Below are 26,587 nucleotides of genomic sequence, written 5' to 3'. Positions count from 1 at the left end.
GCAAAAGTTGATGGAGTTAGCAGAGAAGGTTAAATTGACTGCTTTGATAAAAGAAAAAAAACAGTTACTTTTGTTTCCACTTGGAAACCGTTTGTGGATTTTGAACTTGATCTGGAAAAAACGGAAAAGGAAAAATCTTATGCCAAGAAATGGCTTATTTATTTATTTATTTTATTTATTAATCGTATTTATATACCGCCCTATCTCCCAAGGGACTCAGGGCGGTTTACAGGCATTAAAAACAAATAAATACAATATAGATACAATATAAAAACATTTAAAAAACTTATTCTAACGCCCGTCAAATTAAAAGTTAAAAATATAAAAATAAAACCCAGTTTAAAACCTAAAATTTAAAAACTAGCTCAGTCCTGCACAATTAAATAGGTATGTTTTAAGCCCGCGGCGGAAGGTCCGTAGGTCCGAGAGCTGACGAAGTCCGGGGGGTAGATCGTTCCAGAGGGTGGGGGCCCCCACAGAGAAGGCCCTTCCCCTGGGCGTCGCCAGACGACATTGCCTCGCTGACGGCACCCTGAGGAGACCCTCTCTGTGAGAGCGCACGGGACGGTGGGAGGTATTCGGTCGCAGTAGGCGGTCCCGTAAGTAACCCGGCCCAATGCCATGGAGCGCTTTAAAGGTGGTCACCAAAACCTTGAAGCGCACCCGGAAGGCCACAGGAAGCCAGTGCAGTCTGCGCAGGATGGGTGTTATATGGGAACCATGAGGTTTTATGAAGAATCTGTTTGAAGGTACACCCAACCTTTCTGCTTTTTCCTTTTCAACAGATGGAGGTACAACTGGTAATTCCTGTACCCCAGCCAGGGAAATACGTGCTTCTGATGGAGTATGCCAATGAAGATACTCCACAGACCATCGAGGTATCTGTGAGCACACCACAGAAAGTTCCTCGGCTGGGCACTCTTATGATATACACCTGCAAATACAGGTATGTCTTCAAATAAGGAGGCAAGGGGAGGTTGTGGATTTAATCATCTTTTCTTGTCTTTCCTTTTACTGTTACTCCAGATTTTTGATCAAACTTCCTAAACTTAGAATGCAGGTCAACTTGTAACCATTTGTTTAATGACCATGTGAATAGTCCTCGACTTACAACTACTTGGTTAGTGATCATTTGAAATTACAACACCATTGAAAAAAAGGGACTTAGGACCAGTGGTGAAATCCAATTTTTTTTTACTACCGGTTCTGTGGACGTGGCTTGGTGGGCGTGGTGTGACTTGGTGGGCGTGGCTTGGTGGGCGTGGCAGAAGGATACTGCAAAATCTCCATTCCCGCCCCACTTACGGGGAAGGATACTGCAAAATCCCCATTCCCACCCCACTCTAGGGCCAGCCAGAGGTGGTATTTGCCGGTTCTCCGAACTACTCAAAATTTCCGCTACCTGTTCTCCAGAACCTGCTGGATTTCAGCCCTGCTTATGACTGTTTTCACACTTATGACCATTGCAGCATCCTCAAGGTGACTTGATCAAAAGTCAGAGGCTTGGCAACTGACTCATATTTATGATGGTTGCAGTGATCCTTTTTGTGGCCTTATAGCAAGCAAAGTCAATGGGGAAGCCAGATTCACTTAACAACCGTGTCACTAACTTAACAGTTGCAGTGATTCACTTAATAAATGTGGCAAGAAAGGCTTAGCCACGGAAGTGTTGAGCTCCAAAGTGGTCGTAAGTGGAGGACTACCTGTAATCATTTAAACTTCGTCCATTTTGATTTTCCAACCTGGCCTCGGGTAGAATTTTCACAGTTGTCATTTATAGTATTTTGGTTTCAAATATTAGTTTTATTAAAACACAGGTAGCCCTCAAATTACAACAGTTCGTTTAGGAACTAATCCAAATTACATAATCATTGAAAAAAGTGACTTAGGACCGTTTTTCACACTTATGACCCTCACAGCATTTCCATGGTGACGTGATCAAAACTCAGATGCTTGGCAACTGACTCATATTTATGACGGTTGCAGTGGCCCGGGGTCACGTGATCCCCTTTTGTGACCTTCTGACCAGCAAAGTTAATGGGGGAGCCGGATTCACTTAACAACCGGGTTTCTAACTCTCCAAGTACAGCGATTCCCTTAACAGTTGTGGCAAGAAAGATTGTAAAATGGGGCAAGACTCGCGTAACAAATGTCTCACTTAGCAACATAGGTTTTCGGGCTCAGTTGTGGTCGTAAGTCGAGGACTACCTGTGTAAAATACAGAACTACAAAGAAAAATAGGGGAGGAAAAGGAAGTCCACAAGTCTTAAAGTTGCCAAGGTTGGAGACCCCTGATTTATGGCTTTACAAACAGTCCATGCCTAGAAGATTGAGCCCAGGTAGTCCTCAACTTACGACACAGTTGAGCCCAGAATTTATGTTGCTAAGTGAGACATTTGTTAAGTGAGCTTTGCCCCATTTTAGGACTTTCCTTGCCACATCAGTTAAGTGAATCACTGCAGTTCTTAAATTAGTAACACCGTTGTTAAGTGAATCCGGCTTCCCCATTGACTTTGCTTGTCAGAAGGTCGCAAAAGGGGATCACGTGACTCCGGGACACTTCAACCGTCATAAATATGAATCAATTGCCAAGCATCCAAATTAAATTATGTGACCGCCACGGGGATGCTGCAACGGTCTTAAGTATGAAAAACAGCCGTAAGTCACTTTTTTCATAAATCACAAGGCCCAGAAAAGGCAAGACAAGTATCGAGCTCCAGATTTTTTTTCAGTGCCATTGTAACGGTCGCTAAATGAACCATTGTAAGTCAAGGACTACCTGCAATCTGCATCAGCCTTTATACCGCAGTTTATGTGCTGTTTAGATTCCCAGCCTTGTAAATATCCGAGGCAGCAATCCGGCCAAAAAGTCCACATCCTCAGAACAAGACATGTGTGAGATGAAAATAGCACACGCATCCTGACCTCCGACAATCTCTTTAAACAACTGGACAATGTTTATATCAGTGATGGATGGATTACACTGTCTGGAACTGCCGTTTTTTGCAAATCGGGATACAGATCGTGACCTTAAACGATCGGAAACGAGGACCTAGGATATCCTCCAGAAGCCTCTCCTTGTCGTCACTTAACTCATTCAAAGTTCATAAGGAATCTATATTAAACCACAAAGGGTGTGTGTGTATGTGGAAAGACAAACTGGGAAAATGCCATCTTTTGAGTTTGACCACTTTTTTCTTTTGTCTCGCAGTTTCCTCTGTCGTGGGATCATTGTAGATTCCCAAAACCGCTTGGCGGCATTTGAACTCGACACCGAGGCGAGAGTTCAGTTCACGGCAGGTCAGGCCCGCTTCTTTCTGGTAAGTCTTACGAGGAGAGGTTTTCCAGGAGAGACACAACTATCCGATGCAAGTTTGAGCTTCTTAAATTAGAAGGTTAAACTGTTGCCTGCATGGGAGGTGTGAGCAGAGAGGAGTCAGAACTGAAAAATTATTTTGGACCCAGAAGACGCAAGACAAGCATCAAACTCCAGATTTTTGCTCTTGAAAAGCAGCTAAGAGGCAAATATAACATTTTGTGGAAGTTGTCACATTCCAAAAATCAAATACCAAAGTCTCTGTGTTGGGTTGCCTGCTATTGTCACCCTAACCAGGTTGAGTCCTTGACTTACAACTTTTCAAAGTTGCAACTGCCCTGAAAAAAGTGACTTTTGACTGTTTTTCACACTTAACGTCCATTGCAACATCCCTGTGGTCACACAATCAAAATTTGTATTCTTGGCAACTGGCTCATATTTATGACGGTGCAATGACTGTTTTGCTGTTATAATTGTGATGAAAAAGTAACCTTGCTATCAGCCCTCATATTTATGACCTTTGTAGGTCTGTAAAGCAAAGTGAAGCTGAAGTAAGATTGGAAGCACAGGCAAGGTTACACTTAGCAACTGCTTCACTTAATGACCAATTCTGGTCTGTAAACAAGGGCTGTCTATAAAGACTAAAGCTCCCTGCCAATTACACCTATTTTGGAATGAATTGCTACTCATCATGTAAAAGAAATAGATCTGGATTATCCATATTTTTCGGACTATAAGACGCACCGGAGTATAAGACGCATCTTAATTTTTGGGGAGGAAAATAAGAAAAAAGCTGATTGGTTGGTGGATCAGCCTCCCAGAATATCCCCAACCAGCTGTTCCCAGAGGTGAACTTTAGCAACAGATTCCTTGGTTGTGAGCTCTGTGCCTGGCTTTTTTTTCAGCCTCTGAAACCTCCGTTTGAGAGGCTGCAGGGCTACATTCGGTGTATAAGATGCACCCAAATTTTCACCCTCTTTTAGGGGGGAAAAGGTGTGTCTTATACTCCGAAAAATACGGTATCTGGGGGCCTTTGTTGGATGTAATTGAGAGTCAGTGCAAGTTTCTTTATGGCTGGATGTTATGCAGCAATTGTTCTTTATAGGAGTAGCTTGGTCACAAGAACTGTGAACTCTCTTGTTCACAGTTCTTGTGAACTTGGAGATTGCACTTCCATAAAATAATAAAAAGAAGAGTCAGACAGTGACTATAACAGTAATGAAAGTGTAACTTTGCAACCAGGCTTCACAGTTATGACTTTGGCAGGTCTGTAAAGCAAAGTGAAGCTGAAGTAAGATTGGAAGCACAGTCAATTTTCATATAACAACCGCTTCATGTTAGTGCATATGCACCAAAGACAAATTCCCTGTGTGTCCAATCACACTTGGCCAATAAAGAATTCTATTCTATTCTATTCTATTCTATTCTATTCTATTCTATTCTATTCTATTCTATTCTATTCACTTAACAACCAAGTTGCCAGTCCCAATTCTGGTCACTAAACAAGGCCCACCTGTAAAGACAAAAACCTCCCTGCCAATTACAGAGTTATTAGAATGAATTGTTTGGCATTATCTAAAGCAATATATCTAGGTTACACGGGATGGTAGCCATTGTTGGGTGTAATTAAGAGTCAGTGCAAAGCTCATTTTGGCTGCATATTATGCAGCAGTGGCTATATGTAGGAGTAGCTCGCTCACAAGAACTGTGAAGTGTTTCTTGTCCAATTGCAAAAATTGGCATTTCAGCCATTAACCTTTCACATTCTCTCCCTCTCTGGGTTCTTGCTTTGCTTTAGATGTTTTCCAGGGCAACAGAAAGCACCAACTTTCTAAGTGGCACCCTAGACAGCATTTTAAGTGAACAAAACAGGTGGCTGCTCGTTTGTTTTGTTTTGCAACCATCTCTCTCTCTCTCTCTCTCTCTGTGTGTGTCAAAAGAGCAAATTGACAGAAACAGCTGCTTGTTCTCTGCTCCATTTGATCTTTATACAGTGAACAAAAGAGAGAGAGAGAGAAAAGAGATGGTCCTGCCTTTCCCACCCCCTGGAAGATTTCTTATCCTCCCACCCCCTCAAAAAAAAACAAAAAAACCCAAATCAAAGTTTAGGAACATGTTGCCATAGCAAGCAGAGAATGACTAATCAGTTTCTTTGCTGGGAACCCTCCCTCCCATCCTCTTTTCCAAGGGTCTGTTGCTGGTCAAACAAAGAGATGTTTCTGTTTATTGCACACTGTTGTTTGCCAACAGGTGCCCTTTTTCCTTTGAATGCATGTAGAAAACTTAGTCACTTTTTATGTCAGTGGTAGGGAACTATGACCCCTTTATGATCTGTGGACTTCGACTCCCAGAATTCCTGAGCCAGCATGGCTGGCTCAGGAATTCTGGGAGTTGAAGTCCCCAGGTCATAAAGGGGCCATAGTTCCCCACCCCTGTTTTATGCATCCATGCTGGCTCAGGAATTCTGGGAGTTGAAGTCCCCAGGTCATAAAGGGGCCATAGTTCCCCACCCGTGTTTTATGCATCCATGCTGGCTCAGGAATTCTGGGAGTTGAAGTCCCCAGGTCATAAAGGGCCCATAATTCCCCACCCCTGTTTTATGCATTCAACCTCATCTCTACAGAAGCGCTTGGATTTTTGCGCAAGAAAAATAATAATAATAATAAAAAGTAAAATTTTTTTTTAAAAAAGCATAAATCCTCTTTCTCATCCTTTTTCCCCCCTCCCCTGTCTTCAGTACAAAGTGTACTTGGTCCCCTACGAGCAATTCACTATGGAGTTTTTGGAGCCAAAAGTTCATTGCATCAGTACCCATGGAACCTCATCGCTGAACAGGTAAAATCACCTGCATTTTACTGGTTTATTTTCAAGTAACTTTTATGGCCACCCAACTTGCAAATTGCAAGTCTTGAGTGGCTAGCCTGGGATGAAAAAGACAAAAAGCAATAAGATAAACAGCTTGTTTACAAAATGTGAGAGCTAATTAGAACTGTAAGTACTTAATTGTAGAAATGCCACATAAAACATTTCTCAAGTATGTGTTTACAATCATTGCGATGTCTGGTATGTTGTCTGTTTGATGTTCCAGGCTGCTATTTGTCTGAAAGGATGTAGGGCAGGGGTGTCAAACTCCAGGCCTGTGTGCCAGATCCGGCCCACAGGGTGTGCTTAGATCTGGTCTGCAAGACCATCCTGGAAACAGTGAAGGACGGGCCTTTGGTGGCTGTTGTGTCTGCGCCCCCCAACCCGGCCCTCCTGCCAGAAAGTGACTTGGACAGTGAGGGGGAAGGGCCGTCAGGACTTACCTCGGGAGCACTGGCTTCCCTGGCTCAGCTCCAGGAGCCAGAGCCAGCCAGGTGGAAGAGATAACGAGGCCTCCATCCCCTGACTCTTCCCTCCCCCCAGGCCACGCCTGCAGACCCAGCTGACAGCAATCAGGCTTGGTTTCGTAGGCAGGAGAGGAGGGAACAACAGAAGCAAGGGTGGGGCAGGCCTAGGAAGTGCTGAGTCATGGAGCCACACCCCACAGGATATAAAAGGCAGCGAGAGCTGCTGTGTCTCTTTGTAACAGGCAAATCCACTGATTGACTAAGAGCTGAAGTTTGTTCCTGGGTGACTCACCAGCGTCGTGGAAGATAACGAAGGCTCTTGGCAGACGCTGGCTATTCTGCTGCCAGAGCTGATAGTGCCGGCTAATTAAGCCATCACTCGAATGGAGGCGAAGGAGGACAGAACAGTGACTCTGCCAACAAAAATGGAGCTTGAGAGTTGCAGGAGGCAAAATAGGACTTTTCGCCTCGAACACTTGGCACTGCCTGTTTCTCCACCAGGGCTTCGCCTCTGCGTTATTACACCTCGACACTTTGAGCCATGGCTTTTGGACGCGCAGGACAGTTCGAACCCAGCCAATCGGTGCAGCAGCTTGGGGGCTTTGGGAGTAGAGCGGGGGCTGCAGTTCAGAGGGAGGCCCTTCCTTCCTTCCTTCCTTCCTTCCTTCCTTCCTTCCTTCCTTCCTTCCTTCCTTCCTTCCTTCCTTCCTTCCTTCCTTCCTTCCTCTCTCTCTCTCTCTCTCTCTCTCTCTCTCTCCCTCTCCCCGCCCCAGTCTTTTCTTCCTATTCGGTGTCAGGGAGGCAGGATCAGGTATAGCCGAAAACTGAGCTCAGGAGCCCATTTTCGCTGGCAGAGCACTCAGGCCACCACAGGTGGCCCCCAACATGAGTGACGTCGAGCTGGGCACACCCACCCTGGCCACACCCATCCCGATCCCTCAAGGTCAAACGCAACCCTGATGCGGCCCTCAATAAAATCAAGTTTGACACCCCTCATGTATAGTCTCCTATTTGAGCAGGGGGTTGGACTGGAAGACCTCTAGGGTCCTTCCAAACTCTGTTATTCTGTTGTTTAATTTTGATAAGAAACTGTAAGATGATTAATTTATTAGTTTCATGTAGTCCTTCACTTATGACCATTTATTTAGTGACTGTTGAAAGTTATGACAGTGCTGAAAAAAGTGACTTAGAACTGGTCCTCGGACTTGTGACCATTGCTGTGTCCTCACCATGGTGAATGTAAATGGAAAGGATTGTGGTTGATGCAGGAATGCTCTCTGGCACCATTTTTGGTAGATTTATATATTTGCCATGTTTTTTAAAAATGCTCATTTTCTTATACAGAGTGACTGGGGAAAATGGTCCCCCAGCCTGTTTAAACACCCTGACCTGATAATGACTCATGGTAGCCTTTGCTTTCTTATATCTGCAATCTGTTTTAGGATTTTTAAAATTAATTTATTAAAAATGTTTATACATCATAACACAAATGATCCTGAAACAGTTTAAAAGGACCATAAAACAATATTTCTTGGAGTGTCCATGAAGGAAAATGTATACAGATAGTCCTTGACTTACAACCATTCGTTTAGTGACCATTTGAAGTTACAACGGCACTGAAAAAAGTGACTTATGACCATTTTCACACTTACAACCATTGCAGCATCCCCATGGTCACATGATCAAAATTCAGACACTTGGCAACTTATGATGGTTCTGTCTCCGTCCTCACTCTGGAGTAACGAGCTGGCCTTCAGCCAGTGGATATACGGCTCTTATCAGTCCTGGCCGGGAAAACGCAGCTGCCAAAAAGTTCAAACAGATTAAGGCTTCAGCTCACTTCGACACGGTTCAGCTAATTTACTTCCCGTAGAACTGAAAGCAGTCCCAAAACTCTTTATATATCCTTTATATTCCCTTTGATGACGCCGCCTCTCTAATCTTCTGAAGCGCGGATCGGTCCAGACTTGATTATTATTATTATCAGCTGCATCTGTAGGCGTAGCCTGAGGAAGGGAGGAATCAGGGGATGTTGGCCTCATTACGTCCTCCGACTGGCCTGGTTCTGGCTCCTGGAGCCGGGCCAAAGGAATCGGTGCTCCTGAGTTAAGCCTTACCGGCCCTTCCCCCTCACTCTCAGAGTCCCTTTCAGGCATGGGTCCAGGTTCGGGGACTGGAGCCACAACAGTCCCGGGGATACTGCGATCCCCTTTTGTGACCTTCTGACCGGCAAAGTCAATGGGGAAGCCAGATTCACTTAACAACCGTGTTACCATCTTAACAACTGCAGTGATTCATTTAACAACAGTGGCAAGAAAAGTTGCAAAATGGAGCAAACTTCAGTTAACAACTGTCTGGCTTAACAAGAGAAATGTTGAGCTCAATTATGTGGTCATAAATTGAGGACTGCCTGTATTGTTTCACTCTTGGAACCAAACAGAACATTCAAATTGTTTTTAAGCTGAGGAGAGGATGTAAATTCATTATAATCCTCTTATTCCTTCATTTTGTGTCTCAGAGCCAAAAGGCTATCATACAAATAGACTTGATTACAGTTAAACAGGGAAGACAAAAGAGCACCTGTAGAAGATCAAAAGAATCATAATGAAAGTGACCTTAGGAAAACCAACCCTCCACGCTTTGCTTTGCATTATAGTTACTCTCAAGGTTCCTTTGATGTCTGGATGGAACAGGCATTTTTCTTGTCTGTAGAATTCCGATTGTTCTTTTTTTGTTTTTGTCCTCAGTAGTTCCTGTGTGCCATCAAGATATCAGAAGATTTCACAATCGATTGTCCTGGAGGAAGGACAGTCGCTACCCATTGCTCCAGACTTGCCCCTAATTCATGCCATTAGCATCCCACCAGAAGGCAGTCTGCCAGCTTCCGCACCTCAACCTCCAACTTTGATAGACACCTCCGCAAAACTCATTTTCTTAAAGGCGCCTCAGGTAACTATGGTTTGGGACACTCCGCTGAGCTGTGGAGAGGTCATAGTTTTATTGGAAGTTTGATATATTTTTTTAGGTTTTTTTTTTATTATTATTTGCATTTATATCCTGCCCTTCTCCGAAGACTCAGGGCGGCTTACACTATGTTAGCAATAGTCTTCATTCTATTTGTATATTTATATACAAAGTCAACTTATTGCCCCCAACAATCTGGGTCCTCATTTTACCTCATTTCATAAAGGATGGAAGGTTGAGTCAACCTTGGGCCTAGTGGGACTAGAACCTGCAGCAATTGCAGGCAGCTGCTGTTAATAACTGTTAATAACAGACTGCATTAGCAGTCTGAGCCACAGAAGCTCAGAGGCTTAGTAACTTAAGGGTTTTTTTTTGGTCCTTTGTATAATTTTTACTTTGCGTTCTTGAAGTTTTCCTATGGGGCTAAACATGGTGTAACTCCGGCTGCTAACAGTGTGTTAAAAAAGTGTGTAAAACTCCTTGCAGCAAAGTTTCACAAGTACAGTATAAAGCAGAGGTCAGCAACCTGCGGCTCTGGAGCCACATGTGGCTGTTTCATCCCTATGCTGCGGCTCCCTGTTGCCGGCCAGCTCCACAATTGATAGGACTTTCAGTTAGGATAGGTTGAGGAAAAAGGATGCTGCGCTAGGAGGAGACTCTATGGTGGGGGAACCGGACATCCGGTCCGGCTCCAGAATTGAGACCTTTGTGGCTCATTGAGTGCTTAAAGTTGCCGACCCCTGGTATAAAGCAGTGCAATCCTTGGCTAGCCATAGGAATCGGGGGTCAGTTAGTCTGCATTGTAAAATGATACAGGCTCTATAAATGTTTTCAATAAATAAATGAATGAATGGATGAATGAATGGATGAATGAATGAATGAATAAACAAATAAATAAATACCCTAAGGCAAGGATATCAAAGTCAAGGCCTGGGGGCTGGATCCAGCCTGCAGGATGGTTAGAACTGGCCTGCGGGGCTACCATGAAAACAGTGAAGCACCCCTCTGCTGTGGATCCCTGTCACTCAAAAATGCGTCACAACCGCCAATATGCAACACCCGCCGGCATGCGATTTATTGAGCTTTTCAACCGCAGTAGGCCAACTTATGGATAAATCCAAGAAAAGAAAAGTTTCAGAAGAAAACAGAGCATTTAATTCAACTACAAATGCTAGTTTTGTGGCTGCTCAAGAAATAGTCAGGCACGGGAAGAGTTTTGTGGCTCCTGGTGTTTTCTTTTCTGTGGGAAACAGGTCCAAATGGCTCTTTGAGTGTTTAAGATTGCAGACCCCTGCACTAGACCAACAATCAAGAAATAAACAATATCCCAATCAAAAGTGAAGAAGTAAACAACAGCCTAGTCAAGGAACAACCAAGATTGCTCTGTTTTAGACCCAGTACTCTCCAACATCTTCATCAATGACTTGGACAAGGGGATAGATGGGGAACTCATCAAATTTGCAGACGACACCAAGCTGGCAGGACTAGTCGACACTCCAGAAGATAGGCTCAAGATACAGAAGGATCTTGAAAGAGTTGAACATTGGGCGCTATCTAACAAAATGAAATTCAATGGTGAAAAAAGTAAGGTTCTACATTTAGGCAAGAAAAACAAAATGCACAGGTACTGTATATGTGGTACCTTGCTCAATAGTAATAACTGTGAGAGGGATCTTGGAGTCTTAGTGGACAACCATTTAGATATGAGCCAGCAGTGTGCAACAGCTGCCAAAAAATGAATAGCAGTGTTCCAATATTTCAGGGGTTGCCACAAAGAAGAGGGAATCGAGCTATTCTCCAAAGCACCTGAGGGTAGAAGAAGAAGCAATGGGTGGAAACTAATCAAGGAGAGAAGCAACTTAGAACTAAGGAGAAATTTCCTGGCAGTCAGAACAATTAATAAGTGGAACAACTTGCCTGCAGAAGTTGTGAATGCTCCAACACTGGAAAAGTTTAAGAAAATGTTGGATAACCATTTGTCTACAATGGTGTAGGGTTTCCTGCCTGGGCAGGGGGTTGGACTAGAAGGCCTCCAAGGTCCCTTCCAACTCTGTTATTATGAGAAGATTTATGCTCCCACCAGCTCCAATAGAGCAAGACACTAGTATATAAACAGAGAACAAACCTCACTCCATTCTAGCACTGATGATGTTTCCTAGATTAGTAATGAAATGTCTGCAAGAAAACCACTAAACTTAATTAGCACCAAGACTCTTGAGTTACAAATATTCTCTTCCAAACGGCAGTATTTCTGACAGCAAAGCAACAGCTTTTAGCCCACGTTCCTGATAACTGTTAAAGACATTTTCTGTTTACTAGAGATACCTGCAGGATAAATACAATATTATCCATTTTTATCCCTACGTCAGTTTCTTGGGAGAAACTCTGGAACCATAACGGTGACTTGAAATAGAAGTTAGTGACACCAAAAGAGATTTTCCTCTTTGCTTTCTTCCAGACAGCTGTTGTGTTAAACGGCCATATTCAGACTCCAGGACGCTATGCTTTCATCCTGCATTGTTATCAGCCTGGTCACCCAACTTTCCCTGTTGAAGTGTTGATCAACGGAGGGCGGATTTGGCAGGGTGAGTTGCAGAGTGGGGTATGTCTGTTTTAAGGAGTACTCAAACCGTATTTAAATGTTGTGAGTACCCGGGCATGGCTGGCTGAGGAATTCTGGGAGTTGAAATCCACACATCTTAAAGTTGCCAAGGTTATAAATTCTCCAAACTCTGTGCTACCAGAGGCAATCCTCAGCCACATCATGCCTCAATTTAAACTGAGGAAAATCCATCATTATTTTTTTTTTTTGAATTGGCTGGGGAATGCTGGGAGTAGAAGTCCACAAATCTTAAAGTTGCCAAGGTTGGACACCCCAGGGTATAAAACAGTGGTGAAATGTAAAATTTGTTACTACCGGTTCTGTGGGCGTGGCTTGGTGGTGGGGGTAAGGTGACTGGGTGGGCGTGGCCAACTTTTCTTTTCTTTTTACTTTTAAAAGCATTTTTTCTACCCGAAGAGATTGTTAAAAAAAATGCTTTTAAAAGGCTCCTCTGACGATCCCAGCTGAGTTGCCTGATCGTCAGAGGTTTTCTTTTCTTTTAAAAGCATTTTTTTTGCCTTTAAAAGGGAAAAAAAGCCTCTGACAATCAGACAAGTCAGCTGGGATCACCAGAGCCTTTTAAAAGCATTTTTTTCTACAACCTCTTCGGCTGAAAAATGATTTTAAAAGGCTCTGGTGATCCCAGCTGAATTGTGCAATCTGCAGAGGTGTTTTTTTTTTAAACTTTTAAGAGCATTTTTTCAGCCAAATAAAAAATGCTTTTAAAAGTTTAAAAAAAAACACATCTGCGGATCGCGCGGCTCAGCCAGGCATGGGGGTGGGCAGGCATTTTTGCTACTGGTTCTCTGAACCACCTGCCGCCATCACTACCGGATCAGGCGATCCTGTCCAAACCGGGAGCATTTCACCCCTGGTATAAAAGCAAAAGAAATTCAGTTGATTGGAGCAAGTTTATTTTCTGACTTTTTCAGGACAAGCTAATGCTACTTTCTGCCCACACGGATATGGTTGCCGGAGTCTGGTGGTTGCAGAAAACCAAATTGTTCTGGATATCACCGAAAATGATCTGAGTGTCGTAATCCGTGTGCCAGAAGATCGGCATCTTTGGGTGGTATGTTCCTATCTTAAAAATCCTTGTCCTGTCTTTGAATGTTCACTCAAACCATTAATCAGATAAACTAAAGATACGTTCTCACCGGAGTATCTGTAGGTAAAATGCAAAATTTTAAAACTGCTCATCTGGTCTCAAGTCACTTAAGGACGTAACCAGCAAGCCTTGTTTGTGGTTTTCTCTCTCTCTAACCACATCATGAAATAATTTATGGCCACCAGGCAGTGCTGCTCACTATCTAATAAAAGTACAGCTTGATTCATTTTGTTTCAGGGAATTTTTCTGACATATGAAATCAATCAGCTGCCCTGTCTGGATCTGTCTGCTTTCTGTGAACCTGCTTTTCTAGCTTCTCTGCTGGAAATTCAATTTATCTTCAAAGTTAAGCACACAGTGATTAGGAAATTGATCATTGCTGTAGCACAGGGGAGTCAAACTCAAGGCCAGCGGGCCGGATCCGGCTCATGGGGTACTTAGATCTGGCCCACGGGACCCCCCCTGGAAACAGCAAAGAACCCGCCTGCGATGCCTGTGCTAGCAAAAACAGAGCTCCGTTTTCGCTGGCAGGGGGTTGCAGGAGGCTGTCCCAGCTGAAAACGGAGTTCAGGAGCCCATTTTCACTGGCAGAGCTCTCGGGCCAGAGGCGTCCGCGACACGAGTGACGTCAAGCTGACCACGCCCACCTTGGCCATGCCCTCATCCCCTACCCGAGGTCAAATACAATCCTGATGCGGCCCTCAATGAAATCAACTTTGACACCTCTGCTCTAGCACAATGTAAGGCAGGCCTTTTCAGAAATCAAAAATCGTTCCAGTACTTTAAATTCCAGATGAATGTGGAGAAAGCTAGAAAATTCTTACAATGTTTTTTGTTCGTCTCTTGGAAATCTGTGCCTGTCAAGAAAATCAGGAGAAAGCAAACCTCAGTTATGTTCATTGCTTCTCATTCACCATCAAAGTTGTGGTTTTCGATCCTTCAACTTGGCTGATTGGTTTTAACTGTGGCATGTCAGAGGAAGCACCTTTTTGGTGATCCAACCTTTTTATTTTTTCTATCAGAAAATAATCCAAACCGCATACCTACAAACCTTAATAAACTAAGTAAAAATTCACACAGAAGAAGACAATTCAAGCAACTTCTGATTTTGTCTCTTCTCTCTTGATTGTTTTGTAAGTCTAATAAGATAATTTGGGGAAGAGTCAATAGAATAGAATAGAATAGAATAGAATAGAATAGAATAGAATAGAATAGAATAGAATAGAATAGAATAGAATTGAATTTTATTGGCCTTGTGTGTGATTGGACACACAAGGAATTTGTCTTGGTGCATATGCTCTCAGTGTACATAAAAGAAAAGATACGTTCATCAAGGTACAACATTTACAACACAAATGATGGTCAATATATCAATATAAATCATAAGGATTGCCAGCAACAAAGTTACAGTCATACAGTCATAAGTGGAAAGAGATTGGTGATGGGAACGCTGAGAAGTTTAATAGTAGTGCAGATTTAGTGAATAGTTTGACAGTGTTGGGGGAATTATTTGTTTAGCAGAGTGATGGCCTTTGGGAAAAAACTGTTCTTGTGTCTAGTTGTTCTGATGTGCAGTGCTCTATAGCGTCGTTTTGAGGGTAGGAGTTGAAACAATTTATGTCCTGGATGTGAGGGATCTGTAAATATTTTCACGGCCCTCTTCTTGATTCGTGCAGTATACAGGTCCTCAATGGAAGGCAGGTTGGTAGCAATTATTTTTTCTGCAGTTCTAATTATCCTCTGAAGTCTGTGTCTTTCTTGTTGGGTTTCAGAACCGAACCAGACAGTTATAGAGGTGCAAATGACAGACTCAATAATTCCTCTGTAGAACTGAATCAGCAGCTCCTTGGGCAGTTTGAGCTTATTGAGGATGTTAATCTTAAAAGGATGTTAATCTAACCAAAGATTCTAGATGAAGGCAAGATCTATGCCTTTCTGGTTTGTTTGGGATTGCCCCCCTTTTCAGAACTTTATATGATACTCTATATACACCCTACACCACCAGGCTTGAAATCTTAGGTCTAGAAAGCCTCGAACTACGCCGTCTAACGTTTCGACCTTTGCTTAGTTCATAAGATTATTTACCAGAATGTTCTACCTGTAAATGAATACTTTAATTTCAACCATAATAATACAAAAGCCATCAATAGATTTAAACTCAATGTAATTCGCTCTAATCTTAATTGTGTGACTTTTGCAATAGGGTAGTAAATGTCTGGAACAATCTACCTAATCCTGTTGTTAGTCTCTCTAACTCCCATACCTTTTACCATAAACTGTCTACCGTGGACCTTTCATGTTTCTTAAGAGGTCCCTAAGGGGGTGTGCATAAGCGCACCAGCGTGCCTGTCATCCCTGTCCTACTGTTCCCAATTTTATGTAATCATTCTATGTGTTTATGGCTATGTTTTGCCAATTTATATCCTTTTTTTGTGTGGCTAAAACATATGAAGAACAGCTGCAGAAACTGGGTATGTCTAGTTTAATGAAAAGAAGGACTAGGGGAGACATGATAGCAGTGTTCCAATATCTCAGGGGCTGCCACAAAGAAGAGGGAGTCAAGCTATCCTCCAAAGCACCTGAGGGCAGGACAAGAAGCAATGGATGGAAACTAATCAAGGAGAGAAGCAACCTAGAACTAAGGAGACATTTCCTGATATTTAGAACAATTAACCAGTGGAACAACTTGCCTCCAGAAGTTGTGGGTTCTCCAACACTGGAATTTTTTTTAGACGGGACTGGACAACTATTTGTCTGAAATGGTATAAGGTTTCCTGCTTGAGGAGGGGGTTGGAGTAGAAGGTTCCTTCCAACTCTGTTATTCTATTAACTCCAGACTAAATCCTTATTTACGGCAAAGAAAGCTTTATGTTCTATCTTTGTCCAAGAAGGAGGATTTGAAAAATCTGGGCAAAACAGTTTTCATGCAACCTATTCATGTCAAAGATACTGAGATACATTATGTGACTACCACAAAGTAGCAGTAAAGCAGGCAAAGAGTAGCATTTCTATACAAAGTTGGGTTTTTAAATGAGAAGCCACACTTTTGAATAATTTGACTACTTGGATTTTTTTTTTAATGGTTATTTATAGGATTATATCCTTGTGGTTCCTGAAAGCATTTATGGCTCCAACTATCTTTCGGAAGAACCGCTGGACAAATCCTACGATTTCATCAGCAGCTGCGGAGTCAACGGCTTCTACATCAAGTGAGATTGCAAATAAGGATCTAGGTTATTTCAGCTGGAATGTTCTCTAAATTTTAGAACCAATCCCCGGTGTTCATTTGGAGGCACCCACTAACAAACTTTAACAGACAGGTGTTTATAACCCTCTGTAATGCCATCAGGATAGGAGCCATATGGATCTCAGGGGGATCGTCGTTCCCAAGGGCAGAGGCTACGACGATGGAGGTGTGCTACCTGGGATATGATAGATGACATGATTTAATGACAAGAACCAGAGTGCACTTTTTTATATCATTTTTTTTTTATTGTAATCCACCAGGAATCACTCAGGTGAGATGGTGTCAGAGTTTCTTGCAAAATACCAAAAGCAGAATTTTGGCTCAGATCAGCAGACATGTTCACACACACACACACTGGTTTCAGTTTCTCTTTCTCTGCACAGACTCAGAAGCTGCAGACTTAAGATACGCCTTGGCTCCAGTCTGTCTCAGCTCCCAATTGGCTGATTTAGTTGCTATGCCTATTCATTGTCTGACCTTGTTACCATGTCTTCCCAGTCATGAATATTCTGACAGATAACTAATGTAGAAATTTGACAGAAGATAGATAGAGACATGATGAATAGATGATAGAGAGATAGAGAGATAAAGATAGATGATTGAGAGACAGACAGATAGTTGATGAATAGATGATATATGAGATAGATAGATAGATAGATAGATAGATAGATAGATAGATAGATAGATAGATAGATAGATAGATACAAAATGAGAGAGAGAGTTCTTGTCAGTTCGAACTGATCAACCAGACACTACTGAAAATAGATATGTAACTAGATAGGTTGGCCGATAGGTAAATAAAGTAAAATAACTGAGCCTTATAGTATGTGCCTAGCTTTCTTAATATCTAGCTCCTGTACTCGTTTTATGAGCACATATTTGAGTCTTTCTTAATCTAGCCTTCATACTTGCCAAAAAGCAAACAGTGTTCAGGCTCCACATTTTAATTAATGAATACAATTAATCTTTTCCTTAAGAATAATAAAATCATTAATAAATAATATTTGTAGGCATTGCATTGCATTGAGACCTGGTGCAAAACTTTTCCTTTCTCTCTGCAGCCCTGTAACTTCATCCAAGTTCTGCCAGGACTCTGCCATCTCAATTTCTCTTTTTTACAACGGGGCTGAACCTTGTCATTGCCATGAGGCTGGCGCTGTTTCGCGCCAGTGTGAACCATTTGGGGGCCAATGTACGTGCAGGTCCAATATCATTGGGCGAGAATGTTCCCGCTGTGCCACTGGATATTGGGGTTTTCCCAATTGCCGACGTGAGTATTTGAGCTTATGGGGAGGGAGAGAATTATGTGTTCATGTGTATAGGACAGATAATATATGTCCTTTTGGACAACCACTTAAGTATGAGCCAGCAGTGTGCAGCAGCTGCCAGAAAAGCCAATGTAATACTGAGTTGCATGAACAGAGGGATAGAATCAAGATCCCGGGAAGTGTTAATACAGCTTTATAATGCCTTGATAAAGCCACACTTGGAATACTGCATCCAGTTTTGGTCGCCATGAAATAAAAAAGTTGTTGAGACTTTGGAAAGAAGTGTAAAAAAAAGCAACCAAGATGCTTCGGGAACAATTGCACAAAATGGTTATGTTTAGTTTATTGAAAAGAAGGACAAAGGGATGACATGATAGCTCTTGTGCCTCGCTCGTCCCCCCCACAGCCAGGCCCCTCTCATCTCCTGCTATCTCAGCCAGAGACTGATAGTACAGAAGAATGTCCTGGCATGCCTCCAGCCCCCAGCCCTGGCACCATGCCCGGATAAACCGAGCAAACAAACCTCCCTCCGATAGCATGTGCGCTTGAAGCCAGCCACGAGCTGGGATTACCAACAGCTGGAGACGAAACGATGCAATGGATAGATCCACGCTTCCGGAGAATGGAGAGGCGACGTCAGCAAAAGGAAGGGAGGGGCAGGCCTGGATAAGTGCTGAGTCATGGAGCCACACCCCATGGCCTATATAAAGGATCTGCTTTCTGGCATTCTCTGAGTCAGGCAAAGTCTAATCTGGATTGCTGAAGTCACACCTTGGATTCCTGCCTGCCCTGAGGACTCTGATAGGACTTTGGCAGAGCTGCAGAGGCACACTTGATACGGACTTCCCCGACCCGGCCGTCAGAGGAGGAGTGGAACACGACAATAGCAGTGTTCCAATATTTGGGGGGGGGGGGTTTCAACCTAAGCACCAGAAGGCAGGACAAGAAGCAATGGATAGAAACTAATCAAGGAGAGAAGCAACCTCGAACTAAGGAGAAGTTTCCTGACCGTGAGGACAATTAGTCAGCGGAACGACTTGCCTCCAGAAGTGGTGTGCTCCAATACTGGAGGTTTTTAAGAAGAGATTGGACAGCCATTTGTCTGAAATGGCATAGGATTTCCTGCCTCAGCAAGGGGTTGGACTAGAAGACCTCCAAGATACCTTCCAATTCTGTTATTCTCTTACATGAGAAGCAACATTTTGCTTATATTTCTAGGCCATCCTTTTATTCTTAACCGCCAAGAAAAGTTTGGGTTTCAGTTCAGATAAATAAATTGAAGGCCGAGAGCTGGGTTATTACTAGTTAGCTTATAAGCTTTTATTTTAGTACAGCTCCCTAGAGCAATTTTCTTCCCTAGGATCCTTTTAGCAAACTATTCAAGAGAATAAATTGGACTGGAAAATCAGTGTGAAATTATTAGAAGCGTGCATGAATGGCAAGCAGCTGAAAATTGGTCGCTCTTTTATTAATGTTTTGAATTGCAGCACAGTCTTTAGGTAGTCCTCAATTTACCACAGTAATTTAGCCCAGAATTACAACAGTAATTTAGCCCAGAATTACAATCACGCTGGTGGTTAAGTGCATCACCATGTGACTGTTCCCAATTTTATGACCGGTTTTATAGTATCATTAAGTGAGTCACCATATTATTGGACAGAGTGGGTGGTTTTTGCGGAAATTGGAAATAAACACGGGTTTCTGGAAAATACTGTAAATTGTGGCCACATGGCTAGGGGATGCTGCAGAATGGCCATATGTACAGTCCGGTTGTTGTGTGACCACAATGTGATCACATGACTTGAGGGGTGGAGGGTGAGGCAGCCGTCGGAACTTTGAATATGGATCATAAGCTGATCTGGGAAGGTCTGTCATAACTTCAAATAGTTGCTAAGCAACTAGTCACGAATTGTGGACTTCCTGTACTCATGAATATATTCATAACTTTAAAAGAGAATGTATTGAAAACCCTATTCATGGAACAGTACAACTGAATTTACAGTAATTTACAAGTTGTCCTTGAGCTACAACCACAGTTGAGCTCCAAATTTCTCTTGCTAAGCAAAACAGCTGTTAAGTGACTTTTGCCCCATTTTATGACCTTTCTTGCCACTGTTGTTAAGTGAATCGCTGCAGCTGATTAATAGAATAGAATTAGGATAGAATTTTTTATTGGCCAAGTGTGATTTGACACACAAGGAATTTGTCTTGGTGCTTATGCTCTCAGTGTACATAACAAGACAAAGATACATTCGTCAAGAATCATAAGGTACAATACTTAATGACAGTCATAGGGTACAAATAAGCAATCAGGAAACAATATCAATATAAATTGTAAGGATACAAGCAACAAAGTTACAGTCATATAGTCATAAGTGGAAGGAGATTGGTTGTGGGAATGATGAGAAGATTAATAGTAGTGCAGATTTAGTGAATAGTTTGACAGTGTTGAGGGAATTATTTGTTTAGCAGAGTGATGGCATTCAGGAAAAAGCTGTTCTTGTGTCTAGTTGTTCTGGTGTGCAGATGCTCTATAGCGTCATTTTGAGGGTAGGAGTTGAAACAGTTTATGTCCAGGATGTGAGGGTTCTGTAAATATTTTCCCAGCCCTTTTTTTTGACTCGTGCAGTATACAGGTCCTCAATGGAAGGCAGGTTGGTAGCCATTGTTTCTTCTGCAGTTTTAATTATCCTCTGATTAACTTAAGTTAGTAGCATGTTTGTTAATGGGCTTCCCCCATTGGTTTTGCTTTTCAGAAGGTCACAAAAGGGGATCACATGACCCCAGGACACTGCAATCGTCATAAATATGAGTCAGTTGCCAAGTGGCCAAATGCTGTTCACGTGAACCATGGGGGTGCTAAAATGGTCATAAGTGTGAAAACTGGTCAGAAGTCAATTCTTTCAGTGCTGTTGAAACTTCAGTCAGTCACTAAAGAAATGATAGTAAGTCAAGGGCAACCTGTAGTTGTCTAAATTATATATTGCATTTCAAATCTGAACAGGCACCATTCATAGCTCAAATAGCAATAGCACTTAGGTTTATATACCACTTCATAGTGCTTTGCAGCACTCTATCTCTCTAATATAGACAGAATTCTTTATTGGCCAAGTGTGATTGGGCACATAAGGAATTTGTCTTTGGTGTATATGCTCTCAGCGTACAAAAGGAGAATAAAATACATTCATCAAGAATAAAAAGATACAACACTTAGTAATAGTCAAGGTTACTAAGCTATCAAATCGCTAGGAAACAAATAAAAACTATATAAATTGTTAAATTGATATTATATAAATAAATAAATAAATAAATGTATTAAATAAAGTAGTTTATAGAATCAGCATATTTCCCCCAAAAATCTGGCTCCTCATTTTACCCACCTTGGAAGGATGGAAGGCTGAATCAACCTTGAGCCAGTCAGGATCGAACTGCAGACAGTGGGCAGAATCAGCCTGCAATACTGCATTCTAACCACTCTGCCACCGTGGTTCCATAGCAGCAGGTGGTGTACAAATAAACAAACTGGTCATAAATTGAGGATTACCTGTTTCTCGAATTTAGAAATTAACATAGTAGGCTAATCGTTCTCTTTCTCATCTCTACCTCATTTCATTCCTAGCCTGCGACTGTGGATTTCGCCTGTGCGATGAAGTGACAGGACAATGCATCTGCCCACCACGTACCGTTAGACCAGAGTGTGTGGTCTGTGAACCCCAAACCTTTGGCTGCCACCCCCTGGTGGGCTGTGAGGACTGCAACTGTTCGAGTTCTGGGATCCAAGATCAGACCGAACCAGGATGTAATATAGAGAGTGGACAATGCCAGTAAGTAGAGATCGTGATATGAACCCTGTCTGAATCCTAGAGCACCAGCTGCATCTGGCCATCCTGTATCACAGACCACATCTATCTTTCTTTTCTTCCTTCCCTTCCCTTCCCTTCCCTCCTTCCCTCCCTTCCTTCCTTCCTTTCTTTCTTTCCCCTCCCTCCCTTTTTTCTTTCCTTCCTTCTTTCTCTCTCTCATCTCTCAATCTATCTATCCATCCATCCATCCATCCATTCACCCACCCACCCGTCCATCCATCCATCCATTCATCCATCTATCTATCTAATCTATCAAATTTCTACATTGCCCATCTTACCTAAGTGATTCCTGGTGGTTTCCAACACCTATCTATCACACTTCCCCCCCCCCTCACTATATCTATCTATATTATCTACCCATCTTCTGTCTTGTCTGTCTACTCCTCCCTCCCTCCCTCCCTTCTCTTTCTCTCTAAGAAGCGATTGGACAATCACTGGTCTGGAATGGTACAGAGTCCCCTGCTTATTATTCTGTTACTGTCTGTCACATCCTTTCCAACGGTAGTCCTTTGCACAAAGAAAAGAATTCAGAAGGTGACCATTTTTTCTTCCAGATGCAAGCCCAACATCGTAGGACGTCAGTGTGATCTCTGTGCCCCAGGCTATTACGGCTACCCCAACTGCAGGGCTTGTGACTGCCATGAAGCAGGGACAAAGCCAAGCATCTGTGACCCGGTCACTGGAGAATGTCACTGCAAGGTTAGTCTGATCGTTGTCTAGACTTGGTTTCTGGCCAGATTTCTGTTTGAGGAGCAGTAACCAATGGCAGGACCAGTGTCGATGGTGCCTTCAAATTCACAGCAGCATCAACAGTTATTTTCAAGACAAATCCTGCCAACCAGTGGTGGATTTCAAATTTTTTTGAATTTTTTTGAGTGGCTTGGTGGGTGTGGCATGGCTTGGTGGGTGTGGCTTGGTGGGCATGGCAGGGGAAAGATACTGTAAAATCTCCATTCCCACCTCACTCCAGGGGAAGGTTACTGCAAAATTTCCCATTTCCTCCCGATCAGCTGGGAATTGGGAGACAGAGAATGGATGGGGCCAGTCAGAATTTTTACTACTGGTTCTCCGAACAACTCAAAATTTCCGCTACCGGTTCTCCAGAACTGGTCAGAACCTGCTGAAACCCACCTCTGCTGCCAACATCATTTATATTTATAGTCAAGAATAATGTATTCCATGAAGGTTCTGTGCCTGAATCTCTAGTTCTAATTGTTACTGACGAGCCCAAACCTACAAGTCTTCAGAAACATCCCTTTAGGAGCAAAAATGGTGCAAGGTCTGAGGGACCAAAACATATCAGGAGACATTGGAGGAACAGAACACATACAGCCTGGAGGCCAGAAGGGAAAGAGGGGACTTGATTGAAACCTTTAAATATAGTAAGGATGTGAGTAAAGGTTCTAGAAAGGAAGTATTTTCAATATTAAGGAAAAATCAAGAACACGGGGGCAGAGCTTAAAACTGACAGGATTTCTTCTTCAATCTCTAGGAAAACGTGGAAGGCCCGAGGTGTGATCAGTGCCATTTGGGGACATTCTCCCTTGATGCCAGCAATCCTAAAGGCTGCACCAAATGTTTCTGTTTTGGGGCAACTGATCGCTGCCACAGTGCCAAGAAGTACCGTGTGGAGGTAAATGAGTCGGTGAAGATCTAGGGGTGACTGTCCTAGAAGAGAGGGATAAAACAGCCTCAGATTTAACGTATAAAACAAGGAAGAGTTGAAAGCTGAGGAATAGACTAGACTAGACTAGACTAGACTAGACTAGACTAGACTAGACTAGACTAGAATAGAATAGAATAGAATAGAATAGAATAGAATAGAATAGAATAGAATAGATTTTTTTTATTGGCCAAGTGTGATTGGACACACAAGGGATTTGTCTTTGGTGCATATGCTCTCAGTGTACATAAAAGAAAAGATACCTTCATCAAGGTACAATACTTACAACACTTAATGATAGTCATAGGCTACAAATAAGCAATCAGGAAACAGTCAATATCAATATAAATCGTAAGTATACAAGCAACAAAGTTACAGTCATACAGTCTTAAGTGGGAGGAGATGGGTGATGGGAACAATGAGAAGATTAATAGTAGTGCAGATTTAGTAAATAGTTTGACAGTGTTGAGGGAATTATTTGTTTAGCAGAGTGATGGCGTTCGGGGAAAAAACTGTACTTGTGTCTAGTTATTCTGATGTACAGTGCTCTGTAGCGTCGTTTTGAGGGTAGGAATTGAAACAGTTTATGTCCAGGATGTGAGCAGTTTATGTCCAGGATGTGAGATAGTTTCACAGCCCTCTTTTTGATTCGTGCAGTATACAGGTCTTCAATGGAAGGCAGGTTAGTAGCAATTGTTTTTTTCTGCAGTTCTAATTATCCTCTGAAGTCTGTGTCTGTCTTCTTGGGTTGCAGACCCAAGGAAGGAAGCTGCTACACAGTATGAAAAAAAGGAGATAGATCTATGAAGTTGTCTGTAGATAGCATTCTGTTTAAAGTGTTTAACAATGCTATTAATATTTCAAAGAATACTATCAACAGAACCTCCTAGATTTTGCAGTAACCTGTTCAATGTAATAAAAGAGGCACAGTGACCTAGTGGTTAAGGCTCAGTTCAAGACCCAAGTACCGCATGATGGGGTGAGCTCCCGTTTCTGCTCCAGCTCCTGCCCACCTAGTAGTTCAAAAGCATACAAAGTGCAAATAGATAAATGGGTGCCACTTCGGTGGGAAGGTAACAGCTCTCAGTGCACTTGGGTGTAATAGTCATGCTGGTCACATGACCATGGAAATGTCTTTGTGACACACTAGCTCTCTTGGCTAAGAAACATAAATGAACATCACCATCTAGAATCGGACACAACCGGACAGGGGAAACTTTTACCTTTTTATTCAGTGTAATATTACCGAGCATCAATTCATAACAACCGTTCATAGTCAGTCTATCTGCCCATCTGTGTCTCCATCTTCTCCATCTCCATCTTGGTCGAGAGAGACCTGGGCCATTCTCTTGCACATCAAGAGATGATCACGGGATTAATGTTGACAGGTAGAAGAACTTCAACCATCCTATTTTAGATGGAATAGAAATAGCAATAGCACTTAAGACTTACCATACTTTTCATAGTATAAGACACACTTCCCCCCCCAAAGGTGGGTGGAAATGTCTCTATGTCTGATATAGCGAATGTTGCCGAAGGCCCGCCCACCTGCCGGCTCCCATCCTCTGGCCTCTGCCTCCCAGCAATTTACCTCCTGGCAGCAAACAGCGTGGTCAGCGTGATTTAGCACAAGCAGCTGATTGGCAGTTGAATCGGCTCCTGGAATACCGCCTATCAGCTGTTCGAGGCTGTAGGGATCACCGCCGCACATTGCCGCTGTCACCTATCGCCGCCTCCGTGCACCCCATTTTTGGCCTTTGCGCATCCGGTTTTCAGCCTCCGCACCCCATTTTCTGCCTCCGTGCCTCCCATTTTCACCTGTTCCAGGTGGCGGGGATAGGCGGCGGCCTGGAACGAGCCAAAAATAGGTGACAACGGCGATGGGTGCCAGCGATGATCGGCAGTGATCCCCGCAGCCTAGAACAGCTGATAGGAGGTATTCCGGGAGGCAGATCTAACCACCAATCAACTGCTCGTGCTAAATCAGGCTGTGTTGAAGCTGACCAGGCTGTTTGTTGCAAGGAAGCAAATTGCTTGGAGGCAGAGGCAATTTTTTTTTTCTTGTTTTCCTCCCCAAAAGCTAGGTGTGTCTTATACTTCGGAGAGTCTTATAGTCCGAAAAATACAGTATATAGCGCTTCACAGTGCTTTACAGCTCTCTCTAAGCGGTATACAGAGTCCGCATATTGCCCCCAACAATCTCAGCCCTCATTTTTACCTACTTCGGAAGGGTGGAAGGCTGAGTCAACCTTTAAAACCATCTGACCCCTTCAGCAAGCCTTCATTTACTTATCAATCTCTGTGTTTTCTAGTTCACTGACATGAGTGGGTGGACTTTGCTGAGTGGAGACCGCCAAGGAGCTTCCACTTCAGTCAGCTTGGAAGACGAGACTGTTCACGCTGATCTGCGGCAGTTTCCAGATGCTTTCCAGGAACTTTATTGGCATGCCCCCAGTTCTTATCTTGGAGATCAGGTAAATGATTCTGGGCTGATCATGCACTTTTTGCCAAAATATTCCAGTATCTTAATGCTCGAAAGCCGAATTCTAATATTTGAAATATATATTTAGATTCCTCAGAACCATAATTTGTTTTTTTCTGGGTCAAATTACATGATAAAGAACCAGCTACATAAAACTTTGGCGTTGTTGTTTATGTCTTTAAAGAAGTTTTTTGTAATGTATTAATATTGTCACTATGAGATTTTATTAAATGTAGCATGATGTCGCATGTCGCATGGAATCACATACCATGTGAGTGGCTATCTATATCCATTGAAAAATTAAAATTGACAAGTGCTAGATTTTACTTTACTTAATCTCAGGGGTTGCCACAAAGAAGAGGGAGTCGGGCTGTTCTCCAAAGCACTTGAGGGTAAAACAAGAAGCAATGGATGGAAACTGATCAAAGAAAGAAGCAACTTAGAACTAAGGAGAAATTTCCTGACAGTTAGAACAATTAATAAGTGGAACGACTTGCCTGCAGAAGTTGTGAATGCTCCAACACTGGAAATTTTTAAGAAAATGTTGGATAACCATCTGACCGAGATGGTGTAGGGTTTCCTGCCTGGGCAGGGGGTTGGACTAGAAGGCCTCCAAGGTCCCTTCCAACTCTGTTGTTATGTTATGTTATGTTACTTCTGAAGCACATAAAAACCCATATCTTAAAGTTTCGGGTGTCACTGGATTTTTTGTGACTTTAAAATACTCCACTTTTCAACTTCATTC

At 42.7% G+C, this 26,587-nt stretch overlaps 1 protein-coding gene across 1 annotated transcript in view; it reads left to right on the top strand.

Moving 5' to 3' along the window:
- The window catches only part of LAMA5 (laminin subunit alpha 5), a 295,290-nt gene that overhangs the window by 175,975 nt on the left and 92,728 nt on the right, over positions 1-26,587 (top strand). The window contains exons 27-38 of the mRNA XM_058176711.1: positions 786-946; positions 3,212-3,320; positions 6,054-6,151; positions 9,393-9,594; positions 12,068-12,194; positions 13,144-13,283; positions 16,413-16,528; positions 17,628-17,836; positions 21,454-21,658; positions 22,252-22,396; positions 23,190-23,330; positions 25,673-25,834. Of these exons, the coding sequence (XP_058032694.1) occupies positions 786-946; positions 3,212-3,320; positions 6,054-6,151; positions 9,393-9,594; positions 12,068-12,194; positions 13,144-13,283; positions 16,413-16,528; positions 17,628-17,836; positions 21,454-21,658; positions 22,252-22,396; positions 23,190-23,330; positions 25,673-25,834 (1,815 nt within the window). The remainder of the gene's footprint in view (positions 1-785; positions 947-3,211; positions 3,321-6,053; positions 6,152-9,392; positions 9,595-12,067; positions 12,195-13,143; positions 13,284-16,412; positions 16,529-17,627; positions 17,837-21,453; positions 21,659-22,251; positions 22,397-23,189; positions 23,331-25,672; positions 25,835-26,587) is intronic.

Source organism: Ahaetulla prasina, chromosome 3, assembly GCF_028640845.1.
Source record: "Ahaetulla prasina isolate Xishuangbanna chromosome 3, ASM2864084v1, whole genome shotgun sequence".
In the NCBI taxonomy this organism is placed as follows: Eukaryota; Metazoa; Chordata; class Lepidosauria; order Squamata; family Colubridae; genus Ahaetulla; species Ahaetulla prasina.
This window is presented reverse-complemented; position numbering and strand designations above follow the sequence as displayed.